This window comes from Mus musculus, chromosome 4, assembly GCF_000001635.26.
Source record: "Mus musculus strain C57BL/6J chromosome 4, GRCm38.p6 C57BL/6J".
Classification (NCBI taxonomy): Eukaryota; Metazoa; Chordata; class Mammalia; order Rodentia; family Muridae; genus Mus; species Mus musculus.
The window spans coordinates 120,978,692-121,004,781 of NC_000070.6; the positions used below are offsets into that span (position 1 = coordinate 120,978,692).

Genomic DNA, 26,090 nt, shown 5'->3' on the forward strand with positions numbered 1-26,090 from the left:
TGATAGATGGGCAGGCACCATTATGCCCAGCAGACCACTACTACATACTGAAGTTAAACAAAGTTTTGTCTTTTTTTTTTTTTTTTAAAATCTGACCTTTGAAGGGAGCACTGTGCACCTGTAATCCCAGCTCTCGGAAAGCAGAGGCAGGAGGAGCTCTGTGAGCTTGGGATTAGCCTGGTCTACATAGTAACAGGCTAGCCAGGGCTATATAGTGAGACTCTGTCTCAAATCAACAACAAAGCAAACAAAACAAAACCCAAACAAATAAAAATGAAAAGCAGACATTTAGATGGGGTTGGGCGGGGGGCAATACCTCAGCAGAACGCTACCAATGTACACAACACTTTGAAGTTACATCTCTCCCACTGCACACTAACCACGTGATCTCTTTAGCAAAGCCAGTTACTTTTTGTTTAAAACTAGTTGTCTTTGGGCTGGAGAGATGGCTCAGCGGGTAAGAGCACTAACTGCTCTTCTGATAGGTCCTGAGTTCAAATCCCAGCAACCATTTGGTGGCTCACAACCATCTGTAATGAGATCTGATGCCCCCTTCTGGTGTGTCTGAAGACAGGTACAGTGTACTTACATATAATAAATAAATCTTAAAAAAAAAAAAGAAACAACTAGTTGTTTTTATTTAATGAATGTTCTTTCCTTCTTTTTTTTCTTTCTATGTGTGTAGGGGTAAGAGAGGATGAGAGAAGGTAAGAAAGAGAGAGAGAGACAGAGACAGAGAGAGAGAGACAGAGACAGACACTATGTAGATCTCAAACTTGTGGCAATTCTCCTGCTTCAGTCTCCAGAGGCTGGTATTATAGGTATGTGCTACCATCCTGACTGCTAAAAATATTCTTTTTATTTATGGTGCTGGAGACTTAAATAACTATCAATTCTTGTTATAACAAGAATGAAAGAACATCTAAGCATAGCAAAAAAACTAAAAGTCTCAGTCTTTCTTTCCCACCTGAACACTTGTGGGTGAGGCTACAGCAATGCCAAGACCATCGCTGGAGTGTCCTCCTGCCACAGCCTCCCCATATCTACCTTCTGGGTCTCTCTACATACCCTCTGACATCATTTGATCTTATACTTCATATACTTCAGCACAGTGAACATAGCTTTTACTTTTCCACAAATAAAATGAAATGCGTGTGCACTTTGGTTCTAAACTCTTTTTAAAAGATTTATTTTACTTTAGAATGATGTGTGTGTGTGTGTGTGTGTGTGTGTGTGTGTGTGTGGAGGGGTTACGTTGTGCGTGTGCACTTTGGTTCTAAACTCTTTTTAAAAGATTTATTTTACTTTAGAATGATGTGTGTGTGTGTGTGTGTGTGTGTGTGTGTGTGTGTGTGTGTGTGTGTGTGTGTGGAGGGGTTACGTTGTGCATGTGAGTGCGAAGTGCCTACAAAGGCTAAAACTTAGGTGTTGGATCCCAGGGAAGCAGAGACTGTCACAGGCAGCCGCGTGCTGTCTCGTGGATGTTAGGGACTGAGCTCTCATCCTCCTCTACAGAGCACATGCTACTGACTACTGAGCTATTTCTCCAGGCCTGCAAAATTCGTTTGGATGGTGCTCTCTGGGGTGTATAAGGGGCTAATTCTTTCTCGGAACACTTATGCTAACTGACAAGCCTTTTTCCCCCCAGACGATGGTGAGTTGTTCATATTAAGTTGGCAAGGAATTCCTTTTCCCTAATACATGTACTGCCTTGCCTATAGAGACTCACCAGGTAACGTCCTTCTCATTCCCTGCCGAATATCCATCTACAGATGGTTCCAGTTAGCTTAACTTTTCATTGTCTGGGAAGGCTTTTCTGGCTTTTTGGGACACAGTTTCCTTATGCCCAGCTGTCCTGGAACTTGCTCTGTAGACAAGGTTGGCCTTGAACTTATGAAGATCTGCCTGCCTCTACCTCCTGAGTGCTGAGATCAAAGGCCCATGCCACCTGACCTGGGAAGGCTTTTTACATGAAATAGCTTAGGGAGCCCCATGCAAATACAGTGATTTCACTGGTTGTCTCATCCATTAGAATAAACACCTAAAGGGAAGATAGCTCAGTGGTAGAGTGCTTGCCTAGCATGCATGAGCCTGGGTTCAGTCCTCACAGGGCAAACCAGAAAGTGACTAAAGTAACAGTAGAATAAAAACTAGAAGACGGATGGCAGGTGGATTCGAAGTGCATTAGGGCTAGCGCCATCTCTGCTGCTTTTCCTGTCATCATTATCTAAAATTATCTTGCATTCCCCACTGTGTGGTGTAATTGTCCCAGCTATACACTTGGCAACTGCAACTCATATACCTCTGAAACTCTTCCCAGTAAAAACGAAATGTCCCACTGTCAATTAGTCCAATGAGAGGCCATCAGTATATCAGAGTGGAAGGATATGCTGGTCAGACTGAAGGAAACAGTGATGATTTAACTAGACAGACCTGCTCCTTTTAGCATCATTTATAAACAAAAAGTATATGTGCATATATATTAAAGCATACATATACATACATATGATATCATTCTACTTGACCTATTATATTCAAAATGTCCATCTTGAGAAATAATTTGGGACCAGCTAGATAACTCAGTGGGTAAGAACCTGGCTGGTGATCTGAGCACACTTTCTGGAATCCACATGGTGGAAGGAGAGATGTGACTCCAGTAAGTTATCCTCTGACTTCCACATGTAAAGCATGACATTCATGCACACGTATGTGTGCGTTGGTGCGTGCACACACAGACACACAGATACAACTAAATAGTTTTTTTTTTAAGGAAGGAATGTGGAGTCAGATGTGGGAGAGACCTATATTCCCAGGACTTGGAAAGTAGAGGCAGGAGTTTGAGGCCAGGCATGGTTAGACCCTGTCCCAAAAACTCAAAAAAGGAGGAGGGAGGGAAGAAAGAATTTGGTACTGAGAAATAGTAGCACTTCTCAATGTAGATCAAGGCAAAGGATCCTCTGATGGTTGTTGTGCCTGTCCATGAGCAGCCTGTCCCTGAGCAAGGCTCAAAGCATGTTCCACATCATAGGCTTGACTCAACACCTGGCTTTTTCCTACTTTTACATGTATGTATGTATGTATGTATGTATGTATGTATGTATGTATGTATGTGTTTGTTTCTTTGTTTTTTTGTTGTAAACTTTAGTTTGCTTATTTATTTAAGACAGGGCCTGACTTATGTAACCTTGGCTGGCCTGAAATTGCTATATAGACCAGGCTGGTCTCAAATTCACAGAGCTTGCCTGTCTTGGATGTGATTAAAATGTGCACTGCCATGACAGGCTACTTTCACATTTATTAACTGGCCATTTGGGACCATTTTGCTACTTCCATTTGTGTTTTGTTTATTAAGTGGAAGCCTTTCAAATTCTTCTCTGGCCTGATTAAAAAGTAAATTATTAGTAATAAACAAAACTTGAAAGATTTACAACCAACCCTAAGGACATTGATGTCCAGACTTCGGTCCATATATTTCTTCTTCTCATATTTATCTCGAATAAATCCTTCAACAGCTCTACAAACACTTATTAAGGATGAATCAAAAACCGTGTCTCCATCACTAGGAATGTAAAAGATCAATTTGTCCCCCATGCCAATGCTCTCCCCTTTCCTTTCTGCCTGGTTTCCCCCCACAGGACGCCTGCTTCTTCATATACAGTTTCCCTGACCAAAACCTTGAAATCACTCCTTCAAGCTTACTGCAGGCAATCACCACTTCCTGGTTTCCCTTTAGAGTAATGACAACAGCAAGTGGGATTAACCTCTGTGGCTGATGCAGGGAAAGAAATCAATGATCTGTTTTAAGGCCCTTGATCAACAGACTTCAAAGGCACCTAAAAGTCTCTCAAAAATAAACTTAGGCTCTGCTGCCAGACTCTGACTGACACATCTCTTTCTCATAACAGGTCCCACCAACATCAAACCCTAAAAAGGTAGTCTGCAAAGTTCCTTGAGAAACACTACCTTCAAATGGGCTTGCTCTGTGTCTGTCAGCCCGGGCTGAGGGAATGGAGGAAGAGCAATATTGATAAACCAGTCAAAGTCAATACTTTTATACAAGATATTTACAAAGCAGTGCCACTTTTGCCAATTGCCAGGGTTCAATAGAGCACAGTAAGCCATTCTTCTTGTCAAACAATAGTGTCAGAGATTCAAACTATTGGAGCTGTCACTCTTTGGAAGGACTCACAGTAAAGTCACTGCAGCCCTAATTCCCTAGCTTTTCCTACTTGATGCTAGGTGCTAGTCCCAATGTCAGCACATAAGCACGTTTTTGTTTTGGTTGCAGTAGAGAGAAAAACCAAAGTCTTGGGCTAATTCATACAGAGATGGCACAGTCTTATCTCAGGCCTTGAAGGTCTCCTGGCTCTTCCCAAACATCAAAACTGCACTCAGCTATCACTCCAAAAAGATACGGGTCTATCTGAGGTCGCCGAAAGGTCTCGGGAAGGTAGGCTTCATAGAGTCGGTTTGCTTTTCCATTCCCCATCTCTTGCATGCACTGCAATGAAAGACAACGAAGAGACAGGAGGTGAGTCCAGGAGGTGCCCTCATCCAGCCCAGTCCTCCCACTGTGCAGATGAAGAGTCAGCTTCAGAGAGTGACACAAGCAAGGCTTAAACTTGTGGGTTCTGTTTCCCAACATTTGGTCCCCCCCACAGCTTTTTCCTCTCCACAGGTCTGTGCAGCCAGAAAAGGACATCTAATTCCCTGGGACTTGATAGCCTCTGATTCCCTCAGGTTTGGTTTGGTTTTGTTTCTAATTGAAAGCTGTGTCTAAAAGACACAAATAATTCAGGAATAATTCATTTGAAAACCCAAGCTACATTGCTATCCATCAGATTTCTACAAGACCAGCACTAACAGGTAGTATAAATTCTAAGTTAATACAAGTTTTTTCTTTTGGCAGTGCTGATACTAGAACTCGGGGCCTTGTACCTGGTAAACAACTGTTATACCACTGAGCTATACCCTCAGCCCTTCTAAACTTATACTTTTATCTAACTTACTTAGTTGTGTTATGAATAAGTGTATTTTCCATTTAGCATTTAAATAGTCCTCCATGCAGGTTAGTTTTAGTTGTCAGCTTGATACAATGCAGAATCACCCGGGAAAGGAGTGGCAGCTGAGGCGTTATGTAGACCTGACTGACCTGTGGGCATGACTGTGGAGAAGGGTCCTGATTGTTAATTGATGTAGGAAGACCCAGCCCGTTGTGGGCAGTACCATTCCCTAGGCAGAAGTCTCTGAACAGCACTAAGATAGGCGAAAGCCAGCAGAGAGCAGCATGGATTTGCTTCTCCCTCCTCTGCATGTTGTGTGATGGGACAAACTACTCAGATTCCTGCCTGGACTCACCCAGAATAGTAACCTATTGTAACCTAGAGCCTTCCTCATTTGTGTTGCTTTTGGTCAAGGTATTTTATCACAGCAATAGAAATGAAACTAGGAAAAAAATATGTCACTCACCATTTTAGAGCTATAATGGTCTGTAAGTACAGTCTGAGATCATTTCTAACACAATAAGACCTCTTCCAACACAAATGAAACAAAACCTCCTATTCCCACCATTAACTTTAGCAAGTGGTTTTCTTTATATCCTCCTTCCTTAATACCCCTCCCCCTCTCCCATACACACACACCAAAAAAAGGGAGGAAAAAAACCCTTCAAAAAAGGGTTTCAACATAGGAAAGAAAATAAAGAACAATTAGTTACACTAAAAGGCTCTTGGGTAGCATCAGTTTATGTATCACCACCAGGCCACCAAGCTGACAGGAAGCTAGATTTACACATGCATTTTAGCAACATAACATTATGCTAAAGCTGGAATCATAGCTCAGGGGCACAGCTTAGAGTTTCTGCCTAGTGTATGTGAGGCCCTCGCTCAATCTCTAAACAAGGAAGAAAATGAGTAGTCTATGGTTTGAAAGTTGGTTTGTTCTTTTTAATACTGGGGATCAAAACCAGCAAGCTTCCTACAGGTTAGGTGAACGCTCCCTCACTGGGCTATACCCTTAGCTCAGAAAGTGTTTTTTGTGGTTTTGTGTTTTAAATGGCTGCCTACATACATCTAAAACTACAAGTGTTGTATCGGTAACTGCCAAAGGTCCCACCATCTTAAAAGAATAATAATTTTACTAATAGAAAAACACACCTATAATCTCAGTTCTTGGGAGGCTAAGGTAAGTACAGAAAGAGTTAGAGGCTTGCTTGTCACAAAACAACAAGAAAAATAAAATTTTGCTGGGTACAGTGGCACATGCTCTTAATTCTAGCTCTCAGAGGGTAAAGCAAGGAGATCTCTATGAGTTCCAGGCCACCCAGTGAGACCCTGTCCCAAATAAGTAAATAAATACAATAAAAATTAGAATTTGACAAACGTGTTTGACAACTATTAAGTTTTCCTTCTCCTTTTTCTTCACCTTCATGATCAATTTAGCATTCAACCTGAAACTGCTCTTACATGGGTACAAGAGAAGCTGGCTAAAGGCTGTGCTGGTACCTGAATCTGTTCTTGAGTCCACTGGTCGAGGTTCACTGATTTTACCCTGGATATATGCACCCCCAAATTCCTGTGGATCCCAGCACACCGAATGCAGATGAACACCCCGATGTTCCAGGAGGCCCATCTCGGCCCTGTGGAGAGCGAGACAGGACAGATTATGAGAATGCTCGTCTGTGCTACTTAGATTATCAAGCAGCATTTTGGCTAAAACCAAATGAGATTTTACTGCAATTACCCTTTTTACTGACTTTATTCATTCCTGTAGATCAACATTTATTTGACTTTCAGCTTAAACTCTGAGTATACAGTACAGAGGTTCCCAGGGCAGTCACACCGCTGCATGGTGATCACCACTCTAAATCCAGAAGTTTTATCACTCAAATCCCAAACCTACTAGTAGGTACTCTGTATCCCTGCTCCCCACCGGCCCTTAGCGCCCAGTCCCTGGCAATCACAGGTCTACTTTCTGCCTAGGACTTGCCAGTTTCAGACATCTAATATACATGGAACTATGTAACGTGAAGGCACAAGACATGCTTTTAGTGTCTAATCAGTGCTAAAATACATGTCATAGTACTTTGTCACTTGTATGAAGAAAACTCCCAGGAGAGTGGTGGAAAGCCACATCTAAGTCTCTCTAACCTGGCACCTTACACCAACAGTGGAAGATGCTGTAAAGGTGAGGGGCCTGGATTCAGCTTTCTTCCTAGGAAAAAGGATACATGCATTGCAGGCCAGCCAGGCTCATGCTGAAACTGAAAACGCTGGTATCCTCTCCTTCCTCCAGCCTATAAAATATGCATCCACATTAACCTAACAAGATCCCTAAGCCGGGCTGATGTCCCTACTTTACCCAACTACAGAATTATCTAGATTCAGAATTGCCAGATAATGTAGTTACCTGAAAGCTTATTAGTACAAAGAGAAATCTCACACATGAGTTTAAAAAAAGGTATAGAATCTCCTATCCCCTGACAGTTCTCTTTACCCTAATAATACCTCCGCAAAATCTCCAAACTGTTTCTCATAATTTTATATGGGGGGAAAAAGACTTATATGACAGTTACCAAGACTGACTGAAAAATCTGACGTGGTTCCTTCTCCACCGTTCCTCAGAAACTAATGACATGGATTCAGCACAGTATCACAATTAGAGGTTGAAGTGATGCCAATGCTGCTGGCTTTCTACAGAGATTAGCAGGCCTGTGCTTGGAATAAGAAAGTTGCCCAGCCTGAGATATTTGACAGCAGTATTGATAAACAAATGCTAGAGTCTCGTGGGAACTCTTAGAAATCTGAATCCATAATTATTATTAGAAAGAGACTATTTTGATTCAGGTAAAGTCCATTATGGCAAAATACAGAATGACAGGAGGTGCAAGTCTTCCTCGTCACCACCAGGGGGTGCTCTCTGCTTGGAAGTTTATTGCTATTTTCACTGGTTCAGGTTTTTATCTTCTGAAAGATCTTCAATCTCTCTAGTCCCTAGCTGACTGCGCAGTCTCCCACAGACTCCGAGACACACAACGCCTCACATACTTGTTCCTGGTAGTGGGGTGTCATACAGCTGCAAAAGGAAAGAGCCAAACCAACGTGAAGGAGGTTTCTCATGGTGTGAATTTCTGGTTTTGTTTCTACCCTATGATCTTTACATTTTTTAATGGGATCAACCAAATAAATATCAATTATTTCATACTTCTTTGGCATTTTTTCTGTGTTCTAGATTCGAGAGTCTTGAAATCGAGATAGCTAAGATGAGGCCAGTGAGATAGCTCCACAGGTCATGGCACTTGCCACCGAGGCTGGTGACCTGAATACAATCCTAGAATCTACACAGAAGGACAGAATGAATTCTCACAAGCTGTCCTCTGGTCTCCACACATGCAATAGGACCCCACCACACAAACAACACAACACACACACAATGAATAAATATAAATAAGCAAGCAAACAAACTTAATAAAATTTTTGGAAAGAAGTTAGCTATGGAAGATTAGGCTATCTACATTCTGGGTCTAAGTCAAGAGAAAGCAGTCTACAGTCACCTAAGATACCAGCATCACTGTGGGATCTCCAGACACTTACAGTCTTAAAAGTCTTCCTGCCCTGAGTCTACACACTTGCAAAGACCCCAGAGTAGAAATACAGGCAACTACCTTTTCATAAGCAGCCAGGTGACAGCCTCCCTTCCTCTCCCACCCCCACAGTCTTCCCTCCCAGCATCCCTCCCACACTTCGCCAGTGAGATGGTGACACTTCTCATTTCTACCTTACTCGGTCTCTCTCCCTCACCTGACCTCCCTGAACCTGAGTCTAAACCAATGACCTCATGCATTCCAGGCTAAAGCTCAACCACAGCCCTTCAACCTGAGTTCTCTTTCAGTTTTGAGCAACTAGACTTATAACAGTCACCAACTACACAACCCATAAGAGTCCGTGAAACCAAGGAAGAAAAAAAAAGTTACTTATGGGCTAGGAGTGGAGCTCAGTAGTAAAGCCCTTGCCTAATACGCTAGACTTTGGGCCTCAAGCTTCAACACGTTCCCCTAGTTTATATGGCTGAAAATGTGGGGAAATGGTATAGTTATTAAAAGTATAGTCTGTGAAGTCAGAAAAGACTGCGGCTCCATCAGTGATTACCAATATGACCTTGAGAAACTTGTACTTCCCAGGCTTCAGTTTCTCCATCTATAAAATGTGTTTTATAACACCTACGTCAAATTGCCTAAACAGAGAGAACAACAATAAGTAGCGCCTGCACATAAGAACACGATACAGGAGGATTCCAGGACACACTTCCCATCAATCTCCACCGAAGGACCAGTAAACAGACTCACGCATGTCGCCCCAACGCTGTCCAATACTTCAGGATGTTGGGGGTGCTGTTTGTTGTGCTTTTTCCCATTTTGAGACAAGATCTCACTATGTAGCCGTCATTAACCTCTAACCTGTAGCAATTCCTCCTCCTCTGCTTCTGCAGGTGTGGGATTATAGGCCTGTACCAAGTCCTGGCTTTCTCCACTCCCTTTATTTTAAAATAAAATTTATTATATGTGTTTTATGAGATGCATGGTAAAATACACAAAAATGGTTACTACAGTAGAATGGAACCATTCAGTGATGCAAGAAACACAAAATTTTAAACAACTTTATTTCCTCCAAAATAGTCCAAAGCATATAACTTAACCGCCCTGGCTGCGATCCTCTGCACGCAATCCTTGTCCTTGTGCCAGCATGTGCTAGCACTCATACACAGATGTCCAAGCTGCCAGCTTGGATGGGGGATGCTCAGATTCCACAGTGCTTGACATCACTGCTGCAAGGCCTTGCAGCATCTGCTTACACCTGGTGATCCTGCAACTCTCCCAGAGACATCATCCTGAAACTAAGCCTGGAAAGAGGTGATGCAAAGTAATGTTCTCAACGGTTCTGGACGCAAAAGGAGTCTGCGGAGCACACGCCACAGGAGCTACAGCACAGGTTCTGGAGGTACTGCCTACTTCACACTGACAGGAGTCGTTCTGCGATGAAGAACTCATGAAAACAAAGAAAGCAGGTAGATTTGGTTGATCAATTTTAAAAAATCAAGTGTAAAATATATCCACCTAGTAAGGAAAAATCTGGGCTTATACACACTGCACACACACACTCTGATGCCTGAGAGCTGGTGGAAAGCATGCAAGCAATGTCCAGCTTGTACTCCACTCTGGACAGCACTAAACCCTGAATACCTGCTGCAGCCACTGCAGCTTGTCACTGACCCCATGCCCACCAGAGCTACCAGGGTTAACAGGGACGTGCGAAGCAAGAATCTCTTCATTTTCTGTCTAGCCCTATTCGGTGTACCCAGAAACTTCCTGAATCTATCCATTTCCTTTCTTTAAAAAAAGATTTATTTAGCCGGGCGGTGGTGGCGCACGCCTTTAATCCCAGCACTTGGGAGGCAGAGGCAGGTGGATTTCTGAGTTTGAGGCCAGCCTAGTCTACAGAGTGAGTTCCAGGACAGCCAGGGCTACACAGAGAAACCCTGTCTTCAAACAAACAAGCAAACAAACAAACAAACAAAAAGATTTATTTATTTTCATTTTATGTGTATGAGCGTTTTGCCTACATGTATTTAGGGATACTGTATGTGTGCCTGGTACCTGTGAAGGCCAGAAGAGGGTGCCCTTTTCCCTGGGACCCATCTTAGGGATGGTTGTAATCTACCATGTGGGTGCTGGGAACTAAACCTCAGTCCTCTACAAAAGCAGTAAGTGCTCCTAACCACTAAGTCATCTCTCCAGTCCCCCTCTGTTTTTTAAAGACAGGGTGTCTTTGTCACCCCAAACAGCTTTAAATTCACTGTGTAGTTAACGATGCTTCCCAAGTGCTGGTATCACATGTGTATACTACCACCCTAGGTTTTATGTGGTGGTATGCACCACACCCAGGCCTCTGTGACTGCTAGGCAAGCACTCCATCAAATGAACTACCCTCTGCTCCAGAAGCTACGTCTACCTAGACCGTCTCATCTCTCACCTGCAAGCACTCATTCTCCTAGCAATATTATGCACTACCTAGGTAGGCCTAGGTACTAAGGATACAAAGGCAGAGCTTCTATCAGTCCTGGGCATTGAACCTAGCACCCCAGACAGACTGGACAAGTATTCTATCTCTAAGCTACACTACCAGACCAATAACAAATCGGCCCCCAGAATAATCTCTAAAATCCAAGTCTGTACAGGTCAGACTTCTGACTATCGTCTTCCATGGAGTTTCCTACATTGAGGTAAAAATGTAAACTGGTGTGAATGTCACGCATATGTGTTGTACATGTCTCCAAGGGCCTTTTAATTTATTATTACTCTTTTATTGTTTTGTTATTTTTGAGACAGATCTTGTTATATAGCCCTTGGTGGACTGGTACTTGCTGTGTAACACAAGCCTCTTGCCTTGGCTTCTTGAGTCCTGAGATTAGAGGTGTGTACCAACTACCTATCCTCCAAGGTCCTGTGTATCTTCCCATGGCTAGACTCAACCCAGCTTTCTCTCATGCCCTCAAGGCACCAGTCTGTCCTGTCTGAAGGCTTTGTACCTGCTGTTGCCAAAGCCCAAAGGCTTTCCCTGACCACCAGTCACCACTGTTCACATATCACACTGTTTCACATAACATGTTTTCTGCCTGTTGTGCTGGGTACAGCTCAGCAGCAGTGTCTGCCTCAGAGCTGGGAGGCCCGGGTTCCTTGGTTATAAATCTGCACTAGTTCATAGTCCTCCTGTCTCTTCCTTTTCATCTTACATCTTATTTTAGGAAATGTCAACTACACAAAAGCAGAGCATTATTAACCACCAGCTTCAGCGATTCCAGCCCACATCTCCATCCACAAACCTCATATCAAATAGATCAACTGAAAGAAGTATATAAACCCCAACACCTTTCTACCTGAGCATATCTCAGCCTACATCTTTAAAACAGTAGTGTTTTGGGCTTTTTTTTTTTAAGTGCTATGAGCTTGATCCTTTGTGTTTTCTAACTTATACTGTGCTTGTTGTTATGTACTTATGATTGTGATTGTTCCACATTTCTTCCTGCCAAACTATAAGTGTCACAAGAGTTGAAGTCACTCACTGTCATCCTTAGGGCATAGCATAGCTCCCTGCACATAGTATAGAAGCAGAATTTTTTTTAAAGCACATTTAAAGGTAAATAAATCCAGGGCTGAAGAGATAGCTCAGTGGTTAAGGTCACTGGCTGCTCTTCCAGAGGTCCTGAGTTCAATTCCCAGCATCCACATGGTGGCTCACAACCATGTGTAATGTAATGTGACCTGATGTCCTCTTCTGGTATGCTGGTATACATGCAGATAGAATACTCATATTCTAAAATATTCTAAAATAAATAAATGTATCAAGGGAAAAGCAGGTAGGATACAATTGTTAAACTGTTCATTACTGTTAGGCGTGCTGGCACATACCTGTATCCCAGTACCTGAATTCAGGGCCAGCCTGGGTTACATAGTGAGACCAGGCTCCCTCCCCCACTCCTCAAAAAAGTTTATTATTACATTTTCTATTTCTTTATTTAGGATTAAGAAACAAAACAAAACAAAACAAAAAACTAGGGTCTCAAACTTTAGCCCAACTGGCCGAGACCTCACAGGGCACTGCTGTGTCGGCCCCTCAGGTACTGACACTATGAGTCACTTTACCTGACTTAGTGTTGCTTTCTAAAAACTACAAACTATATTGGTAGACTACATAAAGGAATTATCAAATGTTTAGCTCTCTGCTTGATACAGAAATAGTTCTGTTCTGTTGAGTGTGGTAGTGCACACTTCTAATCCCAGTGTTGAGGCAGTGGATTTCTGGAAGTTCAAGGCCAGCCTGGTCTACTTAGTTCAAGATCAGAGCTACATTTGACCTTACTCAAAAAACAAAAAGGAAAGAAAAAAAATAAAGATGAGAACTACTTCTATGATACATTGAATTTTAAAATTCAGTATTAAAACCGTGTAAGAATCTATTCTAATATTGCTATCCAGGAAAAGTATCCAAAGTACACACTAAATAGCTCTGAGAAGTGGGATCAAATGTTTTCTTTTAACTCAGCCTATCAGTAAAAGGACACAGTAGTTTCAACATGCAGAGCAGTCACAGGAGAGGGATGGGCTAACTCTGATGAGGCGCCAGAGAACTGCACCCGTGAGGAGATGGTGGTTGTAGCACGCTCTGGAAAGAACTTTCTAACAATCAAGTTGTATGAAAACAAATGCAGCGTATTCAGAAACGGTTAAGTCCCACCAGGGGCAGAGGCTAGGATCAGCTCTCGGGAATGGCAGAGAATGAGCCTGTGTGGTAAAGTCAGTGACCAGGCGAACAGTGAAGCTTCCATCCTGTCCACTGTTAAAACTCTAGCAGATAATTTGGAGGTGATCTCTTTTCCTGTGATGAGAACTGCAGCTTGAGCCTCACACATGCTAGGCCAGGGCTCTACCACTGAGCTACCCTCCCCGCACTGTAGGTGAATTTGGGGAGGGGTGGAGGTGAGGGGCTCCTTTCCTATGTTAGTCCCTTTCTTGTCACTATGACATTGTCATTGTTTGTCAAGAACGTAACAATTTAGGGAGGAATGATTTATTCTGACTCACAGGTTCAGATTTTAGCCACCATGGTGAAAAGAAAACAGCACACTTCACCACAATGGTTAGGAAGGATAGAGGGAATGCTTGCACTAGACAGCCTCCATTCTATCTGGGCCCACAGCCTCTGGGACAGTGCTACACACATGCAGCGTCTCCCTTCTTTAGTTAATCTTCTCTAAGCTTTACTAATACCCTAGCTACTCCATTCAGACTGAGAAGATTAACTTCATGCTTCTTGACTATCATTCAATGGCTTTTAAAAATGCCAGATGTGGCTGTAAAATGGCTCAGCAGGTAAAGGCACTTGTTGCTAAGTCTGATGAGAAACCCACATAGTGGAAGGAGAGCTAACTTCTTCTAGTTGTCTTCTATCTTGATATGTGTGCCATGGCTTGTATGCACATGCATGTACATTGTGAATGTGTGTGTGAACAAGATTATAAATGCCAAGCAAAATTATCAAATTATAGACATATTAATTATTAATGGAACTAAAACAGTCAAATTCAGTTCATGAGCCTGGAACTAGCACTGAAAACTAATTTAAATGTGATAATGACCTGGTTGGGTTTCGTCACCTTGACACAAATCTAGACATATCTGGGAAGAGAGCATCTTAATTGAGAAAATGCCCCAATAAGACTGACCTGTAAGTAAGTTTATGAGACATTTTCCTGATTAATCGTTGATGTGGGAAATTAAATACAAGAGGCATATTTCCCAGCCTGCTTTTATTTATTCAAAAAAGTATCCATCCAATTCCCTATTCCAAAATAAACAGTAAGCAGTAACTTCTGTAAATGTCAGTTTAAGGAACCATGAGACTGAAATAGGGCTTGCTCAATCAAGCTCTGCTCTCAGAATGTTCTACAAGAGAAGCCCTGTTCCCTCTGCTTGCAAGAATGTTTCTGTCTGTCAGAGAGGCACATGATCCACATGCACAAAGTCAAGAAAAGAGTAGAAGTGAAACTTCTTAAATGTCTAAGACAAAGAAAACGGAAACATTTCTCAGGTCACTTTAGGGATGAGGGAGATTCTACTCTAAGAAGTTAAAAAGTCAGAGGTACAGGGCTGCAGAGATGGCTCAGCAGTTAAGAGCACTGGTTGTTCTTCCAGAGGACACAGGATAAAGTCCCAATGCCTACATGGCAGCTCACAATTGTCTCTTAACTCCAGCTCCGGGGGAATTGACACCCTCATACATGTATACATGAAAGCATGCATGATACCCTCATACATGCATACATGCATATGTATAGTAAAAAATAATAAATCATTAAAAGAAAAAAAGGTTCAGAATTACAAAGAATCTTGGATTTCACTAAGCCCAGCCATTCCACTGGATATAGGGGACCCTTCAGGTCAGTAGTTTTCAACTTGTCAGTCCCCCTTTGTGTCCCTCTTTCACAGAGGTTTCATGACCCTTTCATAGCATATATCCTGCATACCATCAGTATTTACATTACAATATATAACAGTAGCAAAATTACAGTAGCAATGTAATTTGGGGTGGGGTGGGGGGGTCGCTACAGCATGAGGACCTGTATTAAAGGGCCTCAGCTTTAGGAAGATTGTGAACCACTGCTTCAGGTGATCACCTGGCTCTGAAGTGACAAGTAAATTAGGGACCATCTCAAAAGATAGCTGGTTCTATTGTTAGACGGCACAGACTCTTACAGAGAGAGGGCTTGCTCTGGGTGGGTTCCATTCATCTACCTGGACCACTTCCATCTCCCAGAGCTTGCTCTTCACTCCTCTTAGTTTTACATGAAATATGCAAGACAATGGTAGAGGCTAGCGATTCTAGCAGAGGAGAGCTCCATTTCTTATATTTGACCAAAATACAAGCCAGCTGAGTCAACTTAATCAAGGTGATCAGTCATTGGGAACAGATGCAGCAGTTGAGTGCTGTGACTTCAGTGGAGGTGCAAAGCAACCTCACATCTCCCAGGTAACTAGGAAAAGCAGGTTAATGAAACAGAACACCACTGAGCACTCACTGACGAAATGATAGCCAATGTAGACCTATATCTATTTCAGCAGCCGACAGGGCTTTTCTCAAAACACCCGAAACCTCTTAACATCAAGCAATCAACTGAGGTCTTGGAGAAGAAAAGAAGGATTCTTAGTCTTTCTCAAAAGTGGTAGCCTTGCTTACAAACTGTGACGCTCCCTTGGCTTTCCTCAGCTCTAGGCCAGGGAGGGCCACAAAAGAAAATACCACTGAAAAACATACAAGGATTTCAGAAAGGAATACAAGTCCAAAGCAATCTAATAGCCAACGTTCCAGGAAGTATCAGCAAGAATTTTCTGCTAACCCTAGGAAACCTCATACTTGCTCTAAACTAGCCAGTAACATGTTTGTACATATCTGGGTTCATCTGCCCGATTCTTGCAATCCACAGAGCTAAAGATAAGTGTTATCTGAACTATGCTACCTGACTTTAAGTCAGTTCAATTCTTTGAGAGTCAATTTCCTTGCCTAGATTAGATTATCTCTAAAATCTAGCTCTTGTGAAAGATAGTTATAATGCCTCTAATTCATTAAGCTGCTAGGTCTGGTGGTGTGGTCCTAAAATACCAGCTACTTGCAATCCTGTAATCCCAGTCACTGAGATGGAAAGATTACAAAGTCAAGGCCTATCTGAGTAGGTTAGTTTGACAGTGTCTTAAAGTAAAAAAAATATAATAGTAATAATAAATTTTAAGGGAGAGGAAACACTGGTTGAGTGCTTGCCTAGAATGTTTGATGTCCTGAGATGAATCTCTAGCATATACACCCAATAAAATCCCAAAATGCAACACCAAGAAACATTAAAGTTCTAACCCAGGCAGTGGTGGTGCACACCTTTAATCCCCAGCATTTGAAAGGCAGGGCAGGAGAAGCTTTGTGAGTTTGAAGCTAGCTTAGTCTACAGAAAGAATTCCAGGGCAGGCAGGGCTACACAGTGAAAGCCTATCTCAAAAATAAATAAATAAATAAATAAATAAAGTGCTTATTTTTCAATAAGTTAGCTCCAAATCACCCTTATTTCCCTGGCTTATTATTGCTAGGAAAGTAGGATTAGGTAAGTAGGTTAGGTTGTATGGAATAGTAATTAGTATATATACCTACTGATGCTTCTGGTGATAACTAACTGTGGAACTAACCAGTCAGTACCATTTTTACTGAAATGTAGTCTTCAGACTTCACGAAGGAAAGGGCAAGGTCCTAGTTCATATTTTTGTTGGTCTGAAAAAGATATCCTACAAGGAATGTTCTGGTGGTCATTCTATCCAGAGACCATATACCTGGAACCCCACTGTCAACTAAGTATGGCATAAATTCTTCCATGGTCTAGGTCTTTCTAGAACCAATGCTCATTACCCTCTCTTCTTGTTTCTATATTCCAACAGTGGCATCACTTTCTCCTAAGATTGTGACAGCAGTCATGCTCCTGTGACCCAGAGGAGCCTGAGAGTGTAATTCCTACTCACAGACACCTAAGGTGTCTTCTGACTCTGTGACAGAACGCATCAGACAGAAGTGCCTGGATGTGGTGAGTTACTGATTCCACAAGAGCTTTTTATCTGCCACAAAAATCTATAGCTATTCACATGGAAACACCATGTTTTAACTCATATATGTGTATGCAATTTTCATGTCAGTAATGCCTTAATTAAAAAAAAAAAATGCAAGAGGCCTTGGGCTTAACCCCCAGCAACAAAGGAAAAAACAGTCTTTCTAGCTGGGTAGCTGTGCATGGCTATGGTGGTGATATCTAAAACCTTGGGATGGGGCCAAGTCTCTTGGCATTTCCTAGGGAAATTCTGGTATGTGCTGCTATGATTTTCTTTTTTAAATAAAGAGAAGACATATTTTAAGGAAAGAACAAAAAGTTGGCCAAAAGATTCCCTGCCTGTGTTGAAAAATCGTGTGAACTCAATGATACTGGATGGGTTGTCTAACCAAGGAGACCCTGAAGATGCTTCCAGTAGACACACAGCCCTCTAAGCTTAGAAACCACTGAGTGCGGTCAAATTGGATTTTTGCTTTTGTTGTTTTGAGACAGGTTCTGTGTAGTACTGGCTGTCCTGGAGCTCACAGAGATCTTTCTGCTTTTGCCTCTCCAGTGCTGTGATCAAAGGTGGGCACCACAAGTCCAGCCATCATAGTAAAATTGAATGAAAAGGCTAGACATGTATTTCCATTTTTGAAATCTCACTTCTGAAGGGGCTGAGGCAGAAGGACTGTGAGCTTTGGGTCAGGTTGGACACCAAACAACAAGACCTTGTCTAAAAAAAGGCAAAAGAGGGAAAACAAAAATCAGTATACTTTAAACAGGCCAACCTCTTTCACTTAAGCACACTTTCTTTTAAAAGAGGCACACAGCAAAAAGGATCATAACATGTTCAAGGCCAGGCTCGGTCCAAGCCAGATAGAATAGATCTTGTCTAAAAAACAGACAAACAGAAGTGAACCCCTAGCCTTTCCCCTTAGGCAGTGGCAGGAGAGTGGCTCATTTTGAAGGGACCCAGTCACTTAAAAATTCCTCAAAAGCCCTTCAATCCCCAGAGTCTAACAGCCAGAACACCGACAGACAAGTGGACAGACAAGTGGCACAGGAATGAAGACCTTTCAAGGGAACTAATGGATGGTGAGCTTGAAACCGGAGAAGCCTCAAGAAAGAAGCACAGAGCATGGGAACTAAACAACAACTGCTAAGCAAGTGGAAAGAATCCCAGCACAGGATCAACTAGGCTGTAAATAAAAAAGGAAACAGGCCTTGACCGAATGTGTTCTGGGAGGTAAAGTATACCTACTGTTCTTGGAGTTGACTAAGTGAATGCTGGAAATTTGTGACTAGAAAAAGGGTGAATCAGGAGGAAAAGCACCTGGACTGAAGTCAATCCAGACACACTCTGATGCGGACACGGAAAGGCTTTCAGAACTTCTTGCCCTTTCTGGATTGGCTGAAAATTTTCTCCCAGAAGCCTTTAGGAAGCCATTCTCTCTAATGGGAAAGCCATGTGTGAAGCCCATGCTCTAGGTTGCTTTCCACAGAAGCCTTCTTTCTGATGTTACTCTCTCAGCCTCTCCTGGGCACTCATCTACAGCTGTTCCAACGTTGTTTTTTTGTTTTTGTCTTTGTTTTTAAATCTATCTGTCTGTCTATCAGTCTGGCTGTCTGGTCCTTTAGGTTACAAAACTGTCTATTTAGATAACTCTTAAAAACCTAAGCCGTCAGCTGGGTGGGGTGGCAGACGCCTTTAATTTCAGTACTTAGGAAGCAGAGACAGGTGGATCTCTGTGAGTTAGAGACCAGTCTGATCCACAGAGCTGAGTTCCAGGACAGCCAAGGCTACACAGAGAAACCCTGTCTCAAAAAACCAACAAAACAAAAACTTAAGCTGGGGCTAGGAAAATAGCTAGACTGAGAGTTAAATATTTGCTGTGTGGGCGTGATGATGACATGAGTTCGAATCTCCAGAACCTATGTAAAGTGGGACGTAGTAGCACATCGGTAATCCCACTATTCCTACAGCAAGATGGGAGGTGGAGACAGGAGAATTCCTGAAAGCTCACATCCTGGTTAGTTTGGTGTATGCAAGGTAAACAAAGATGCACTTCCTCAAACAAGGTGAAAGGCAAGGACCAACTGCTGAGGTCGACCTCTGACTTACAGAAGTATGCCATGGCTTGTACACATCGATATGTGTGTGCCTTCTCAATCTCTCCCTCCCCCTCCCACAATCTTACACAGAAAATAAATAAATAAAACATAAGCCAGATAAGGCAGCAGATGACTGTAATTCTAGCATTTGTGGGGTAGAAACAGGAGGATCAAGAATTTGAGGTCAGATTGGGCTACATGAAACCTTGAAGAAGGGAGGAAAAAAAAAAGCTCACAGAACAGGGCTGGAGAGATGGCTAAGTGTTAAGAACACTTGCAGAAGACCTGGGCTCAGATCTGAGGGATTCAGCACTTTCTTCTGGTCTCTGTGGGTACCAGGTATGCATGCAGTACACTTAGAAACATGCAGGCAAAATACTCATAGACATTTAAAAATGTATTTTTTAAATAATATTTTTTTATTATTTTGGGATTTCACATCATGAATGCAGAACATACTCATTTCCAAGTCCTCTCAAATCTGCTCCTCAACTTTTGTGACTCCTGTCCCCAAAAAAGAACAATAATAAGAAAAAAAATTCCAACTTGTGTTACCCATATACTCACTGGAACATGGTCAAACTCCCATGCCAGCCCCTTAGAGAAAACTGAGTCCTTCCCCACCTGCACCCCACCAAAGCCATCAACTGTGGAGAGCTACACTTCAGCATCCTTATAACAATTTTTTTTTTTTTTTTTTTTTTTTTTAAAGATTTATTTATTGATTATATGTAAGTACACTGTAGCTGTCTTCAGACACTCCAGAAGAGGGCATCAGATTTCATTAGGGATGGTTGTGAGCCACCATGTGGTTGCTGGGATTTGAACTCTGGACCTTCGGAAGAGCAGTCGGGTGCTCTTACCCACTGAGCCATCTCACCAGCCCAACAATTTTTAAGAGTTCTTTTGAGAATTCTGTCTATAGGCTGTCACCTTAAAAATATTTTTTAAAAATGATATAAAATAGTAAAAAATATCTAAATAAATGAAAACTAGTAGGAATATTTTTGCGAAAATGACTTTTATAGAGGAATGGTACAATTAAACAAGCCCCATAGAATGTCAGAGTAGTAGATGTCTATAATGTTTTGTGTCCCCTGGCTAGCCCTTGATAGTTTGACTTTAGCTAATTCCCTCTGTACAAAGATCCTGATTAAAGCATTTATGAATAAGCTAGAAGAGTGGTGGCTGAGACGTGCTTCTCTGCAAAGGGGAAGGGGAAAATAAAAAATAGCTGCTTTCACTGGGAGCAGGAAGGAGGTTATTTCATGAAGTGCCAAACAGCAAGACTACCTCAGTACTACCTCAATACAAACGATTGTTTGGCTTGAAGACAACATGTGGGCAATTACTCCAGCAAAGGCTCAGCTGGACTAGAAGCAAAGCCTGCTAGAAGCCCAGGGCAGGGACTAACACATAACACAGGCTCGTGTCAGAGTCATGGTGCCGGGATCCCAGCACATCCCTGCAAGGATGCCCAAAAACACAGCCTACTTTACTATGCACCATTCTGTATCTGACCCAGTGAAAAGTAAATTTAAAGAGAGTCAGTGGGAGAAAATTCAAAGTTATTCCAAAACTTCTATTTTATAGCAAAAGTGCACAGGTAGAAAAGTTTAACCTAGCCAGTGGTGAAGGTGCATGCTTTCAATCCCAGTACTTGGGAGGCAGAGGCAGGTGAACCTCTGAGTTCAAGGCTAGCTTGGTCTACGGGGTAAGTTTCAGGACAGCCAGGTTACAGAGAAACCCTGTCTCAGATAGAGAGAGAGATAGATAGATAGATAGATAGATAGATAGATAGATAGATAGACAGACCAGTCCTGAAAATATACATATAAGCAACATTATATAAACTAAGCAAGTTGTATTTAGGAGAGAGGGAGGATGAGAACACATACACATATATGTAATGACAATGAAAAAAAGAGGCCATGAATTTGAAAGGGAGCAGGGAGGGTTATAGGGGAAGTTTGAAGGGAAGGAAGAAATGTCATTATAATCTTGAAAAGTAAGGGGAAAAAACCCTGAAAAATCCAGAGAGAGAATGCCCACTGGGAGGGGGACACTAGAAAAAGATGACATGGAAACCAATGAGGGGCTTTTTATTCTCTATCCGTAGGATCGATTCCTCTCCCTCTACACAAGGACGAGAAGTTAAACTTCTTCATGGGCAGCTGAAGGGCTAACTGCCATACATAGCACTGAATTTTCACACAAGACCCAGTCCTGACCCATGATTCACATTGCTGACTTGATAGTCTCTGCACAGAACTGCTTTCCTACATGTCAGTCAGTACCTCAGCCAGTCACTAACAGCAGCCTGAGGTAAGATGAGTAGGCACGGACAGCTGAGCTAATAGCTATATAGCCACTTCAAAGCCAGCCAGCTGCACCTGATATTTCAAAACTTGGTATTATCATCTAAGTCCCTCATAATCAAGTGCTAGCATTTCCTGCACAGAGAAGCACTGAATATAAACCTGCTGATAAAACAAGTGAAAAGCCATAGAAGAACAACATAAAAACTGACAGTAAAGCCCACCCACATCCAAAGGAAAGGGTCCAACCCTTGTCCCTCTGGACCTAGAGTTCCCAACCAAAGTGCTTTCTCCTTTAAGGGAGAACCCTGATGTCTCTGGAAATTATTGGCCGTCACAACTGACAGGAAGGAGGTGGAAATGTGCTAGGCATCTAGAGGCCAAGGAGTGCTGATAAATGCCCAAAATACACAGGGCAATCCCCACAAGGAATTACCAAAATGTCAATAGTGCTGGGGTCAAGAAATACTGCTCTAGAGCAATCAATCTTAAGCCTTTAGATCGAAACAGGCAAGATAGCAAAATATGCCAATTCTGCAGAAAATTTTCTCTTGTCCTGTGATAGATAGGCACTTAGAGTCAAGTTATAGCTTGATGGCCTATGTGTCAAAAGCTTGGTCCCCGAGTAGCACTTCATCGGGAGATGGGGTAGCATATGAGAAGTGGGGCTTCATGAGAAGTCTTCAAATCTCTGGTGTCTGCCATCAGAGGATGTTGTGAGACACTAGTCTCATCCTCTTCATTGTTTCCTGGTTTTGCCAAACCACATGCTGCAGTCATGATGTACACTGTCTTTGTCACGGATGGACCCTCCAGAACTATGAACCAAAACAAACCTTTCTTCTTAAAAAAAAAAATTAGATTAATTTATGTATGTGTATGTGGGTTTTGCCTGCAGGCATGCATGTGCAACATATGCACAGCCTGGTGCCCGTGAAGGCCAGAAGAGGGCATCAGACCCCCTGGAACTGGAGTTAGGGTTGTTGGGTGTAAGCTATCATTTGGATTCTAAGAACTGAACCTGGGACCTTTGCAAAAACAGACAGTCCTGTTAATAGCAACTGCTCCCCCCAAACCTTTTCTCTTTGTAAGATAACTGCCAGAATTTCTTGATATAGTGACAGAGGGCTGACTAATACAAATGTACAACTCTAAAATTGGAAAGAACCTTACAGACTCTCTAGTTCAAGCACAGATAGAGAAACTGAGCCTCCGAGAGTTCAAGTTCATTAAAGAAATAATCATCAGTTGAACTGGAATTAGATTGTTTTTACTTATCCCTAAAATGGGAGGTGCTCAATAATAGTTACTAAAGCAATACCTCATTCTTTGTGCAGCTAGGAAATGTAGCATCTGAGACTAAGAGTGAAGACATAATCATATCTTTCCATCCACTCTCCTCCACTTCCTCAAAAGGAAATCTAGAAGGACAAGTGCCCTGGATCTCAGGACCACGCAGCCAGGCAAGAGGTTTCTCACTTGGTCCCAGCAAAGCACAGGCTTTCCCCCAGGCAGCAGCTCTATACCAAACCTTCTGAGCCAACAGATGAACTTTGTGGTCCAAAAGGAGCAGCTTTCCCCACACAGCAGAGTAGATCCAACCAATGGCAAACACAAAGAAAAAACAATGTCATTTGTCCAAATCACATCCATATCTAAACAAGTTAGACAGCTTTAATTTCTAAACAAACAGCAGCATAGAAATTAATTCTGAGATGAAAGCACAAATGGCTAGCCCAGTGGCATGCTGAATGTTAGTCACTAAAACAGCCCTGCCTAAAAGGGAAGGGATCAAAAGGTTTGCCCTTTCACACAGAAGACCCATCATGGCATTTCAAAGCTGGGAACATCAGAAGCAAGTATAAGATTTACATATGGAAAGATTTGGCATGGGGTAGGGCAAAGATGCCAGCCCAACAGAGACAGATCTGTATCCAGAGACGAGGATAGGACTCTTAAGAAACTAATCACAGCTTCCAAGGAGTCAAGGCAAGGTTCTTCAATTAAGCAAACCTGTTTCAGTGGGCACAAAGAGAGCTTCTAGGACTGCTGAAGGATACTATTAATTCCACCAGAACAGTGTCTAAATATTTACTCCCATCCACAAAAGGGCTAAAGCACTGCTATTTCAGCCTCCAGTTTCACCCCCTGGCTACACTTTCCCCCAGATGATGTGTCACACTGAAACCTCCTACAGAGGGCAAGGGATCAGCTTCGTGACAGCCTCCAGCTTTCATGTGGTGCAGATGCCAGAAGCACACAAATGAAATGCTGCAAAGAAGCAATTACCACAAAGCAGCCACGAGATTCACCTCTCAGCTTCCTAGAATGTCACAGGTCTCCAAGCAGCCGAGTGAATAGTGTGAAGGGGACTGTTACAAATCAGAATAAGATCTGAACACACAGCAGCAGAAAAGCACCATCTGTGGTAGGCACAGAGACACTGCCAGCCAGTGTGCATCAGCTGTGCACACAAGAGACATAGTCCATTGTCTTTGTTTACAATCTAAGAAAAGCCTTGCTTAAAAACCAAAAAAATTGTAGCAATCATTACTCCTTTTTTAGCACAGTAGGGACTCTAACCCGCCTTGCCAGTGGATGGCTGGGTTTGAGTGAAGGAAGTGTGTGTGAATACCTAAGGGGCTAATCATGGTGTGACAACACTTTCTCAATAGGCAGGGTATGGTGTGCTGACCCATCCCGCTGTGATGTGACACATAAAGCTGCCCTGTGCCGCCAGGACTTCCCAGATCTCTACGCCTTGCCTCAACAGATGTCTAACGGCAGTGAAGCTTTCAGAATGGCAGCCCCTACAGCAAAATCATCTCCAAGTGGTTCCAACCCAGGAGATGCCACCCAACTTCTTTAAATTAGAGGGACCCATAATTACTTAGACTAAAGCATAAATAACTTATCAGTCCAGTAGTAGCACAGAAATTTACATTGCAGTATTACTGATAATGATGAAAACTGAAAACACAAATGCCCAACATTTACTGTTACATAAATGACGGCATGCTCCCGTGATGGAGGAAGCTTTTATAAATAGATAAATAAAGAAATGAGCAAATAAATAAATATTTTTACATGTTTTTAATGTCATCAGAATACCTATGATAAATGTTAAATGAAATAATAATGTCATAAAAATTGATGAAGTACAAACTCAAATAAATAATCAAGAGTGAGAATTTTAGGAGCTTTCATTTGCATGATTCTGGTTTTTCATACTTTCCAATTATTTTATTATGAATATGAGTAAGTGCTATAGTCAGAAAAAATGGCGGCTCTTAGCTCTGCTTTTAAAGGCGACAGCTTCTAATGCTCGGAAAATAAGCCACCTCCCCACTCCATAAATCTCATAAGACTAAAAAAAAGCAAAAACCCTGCTCTAGGAGTCTGTTCCTATGGCAACAAGTCTTCCCCTCCCCCTTAAATACATGAGCAGTCTAATGAAATGAGGATCTATTTTCACTCTGCCATAATGCAGACCCTCAATTCGAGTTCCTTGTGCTGAGCTGCTTCTGCTCAGACAAGGCTCCAACCCAAGGATGATACTCAGGGCAACTAAACTGCACCCCCTGGTTCCAAAGCTTCATTTAAAGATGGCCCTTGCTTTCTTGTATGAGCTGGAAACACACAGCAGCCCCACTACAAGGAAAGTCTTTTCTTAGATTTCCCCTGTCTGCAGTAATTCCTCTTGCCAAATTCCCCATGCCCACTTTCAGAGTGACAAAGCCAAGCTCTGTGCCAAACAGCTATTCTGAGTAAATACACTTTCAACCCGGTGTGAGAGAGCCTGACTGAATCTTTTTAATTCTTGATCTTCTTAATCAAGCAGACTTGATAAAAAGAATTAAAAAGATTCAGTCAGGCTCTCACGATGGGTTGAAAGTTTATTTGCTCAAGTCTGCTCTGACACTATAATTCCTTTCCAACAGCTCTGCAGTTTGTAACCTGACAAGGACAAGGGTCCTTGCTAGCTCGTCTTTAAAGGCTGTGTCAGTTAGCACATGAACTAAAATATCAACAGCAATAGAAAGACCCGGAGGCTGTAGACTGCAGACTAAGACCTCACACTCTACATAGAAAGTTCTATAAGAAATGAGTTTTCAAAACTTAAGATGTGCCAGGCATGGTGACACATATCTTTATTCCTAGCTCTTGGAGGAGGCAAAGGCAGGCAAATCTCTTTGTCTGAAGCTAACCTGGTCTACAAAGTGAATTCCAGAATAGCCAAGACTACATAGAGAAACCCTATCTCAAAACAAACAAACAAACAACCAAGCAAGCAAAAAACAAAACAACAACAACAACAACAATAACAACAACAAAGCAAAACAGAAACAGCATAAGAACTGAAACAACCGTCAAAGGGATATTAAAGCAAATTCTTTCAAGTCAAAACCAAAAATACAAGAGAACTAATTTCTAAATCTACACATTCGGGGACTTCCAGTCAGATAAGAAAAGAGGAAGAAGTTAAAA

At 42.2% G+C, this 26,090-nt stretch overlaps 1 protein-coding gene across 4 annotated transcripts in view; it reads right to left on the reverse strand.

The window, feature by feature from the left end:
• Smap2 (small ArfGAP 2) overlaps positions 1-26,090 on the reverse strand; it is a 48,973-nt gene that overhangs the window by 10,375 nt on the left and 12,508 nt on the right. For 2 of the 4 annotated variants that reach the window (NM_133716.3, XM_006503380.2), the window contains exons 2-4: positions 6,504-6,637; positions 4,416-4,501; positions 3,436-3,514 (exon numbers count right to left, since the gene is read on the reverse strand). In NM_133716.3, coding sequence (NP_598477.2) covers positions 3,436-3,514; positions 4,416-4,501; positions 6,504-6,637 — 299 coding nt within the window. Of the gene's footprint in view, positions 1-3,435; positions 3,515-3,963; positions 4,502-6,503; positions 6,638-26,090 lie in introns of all 4 variants that reach the window. The other 2 variants (XM_006503379.4, XM_006503378.3) reach the window with 2 other exon arrangements.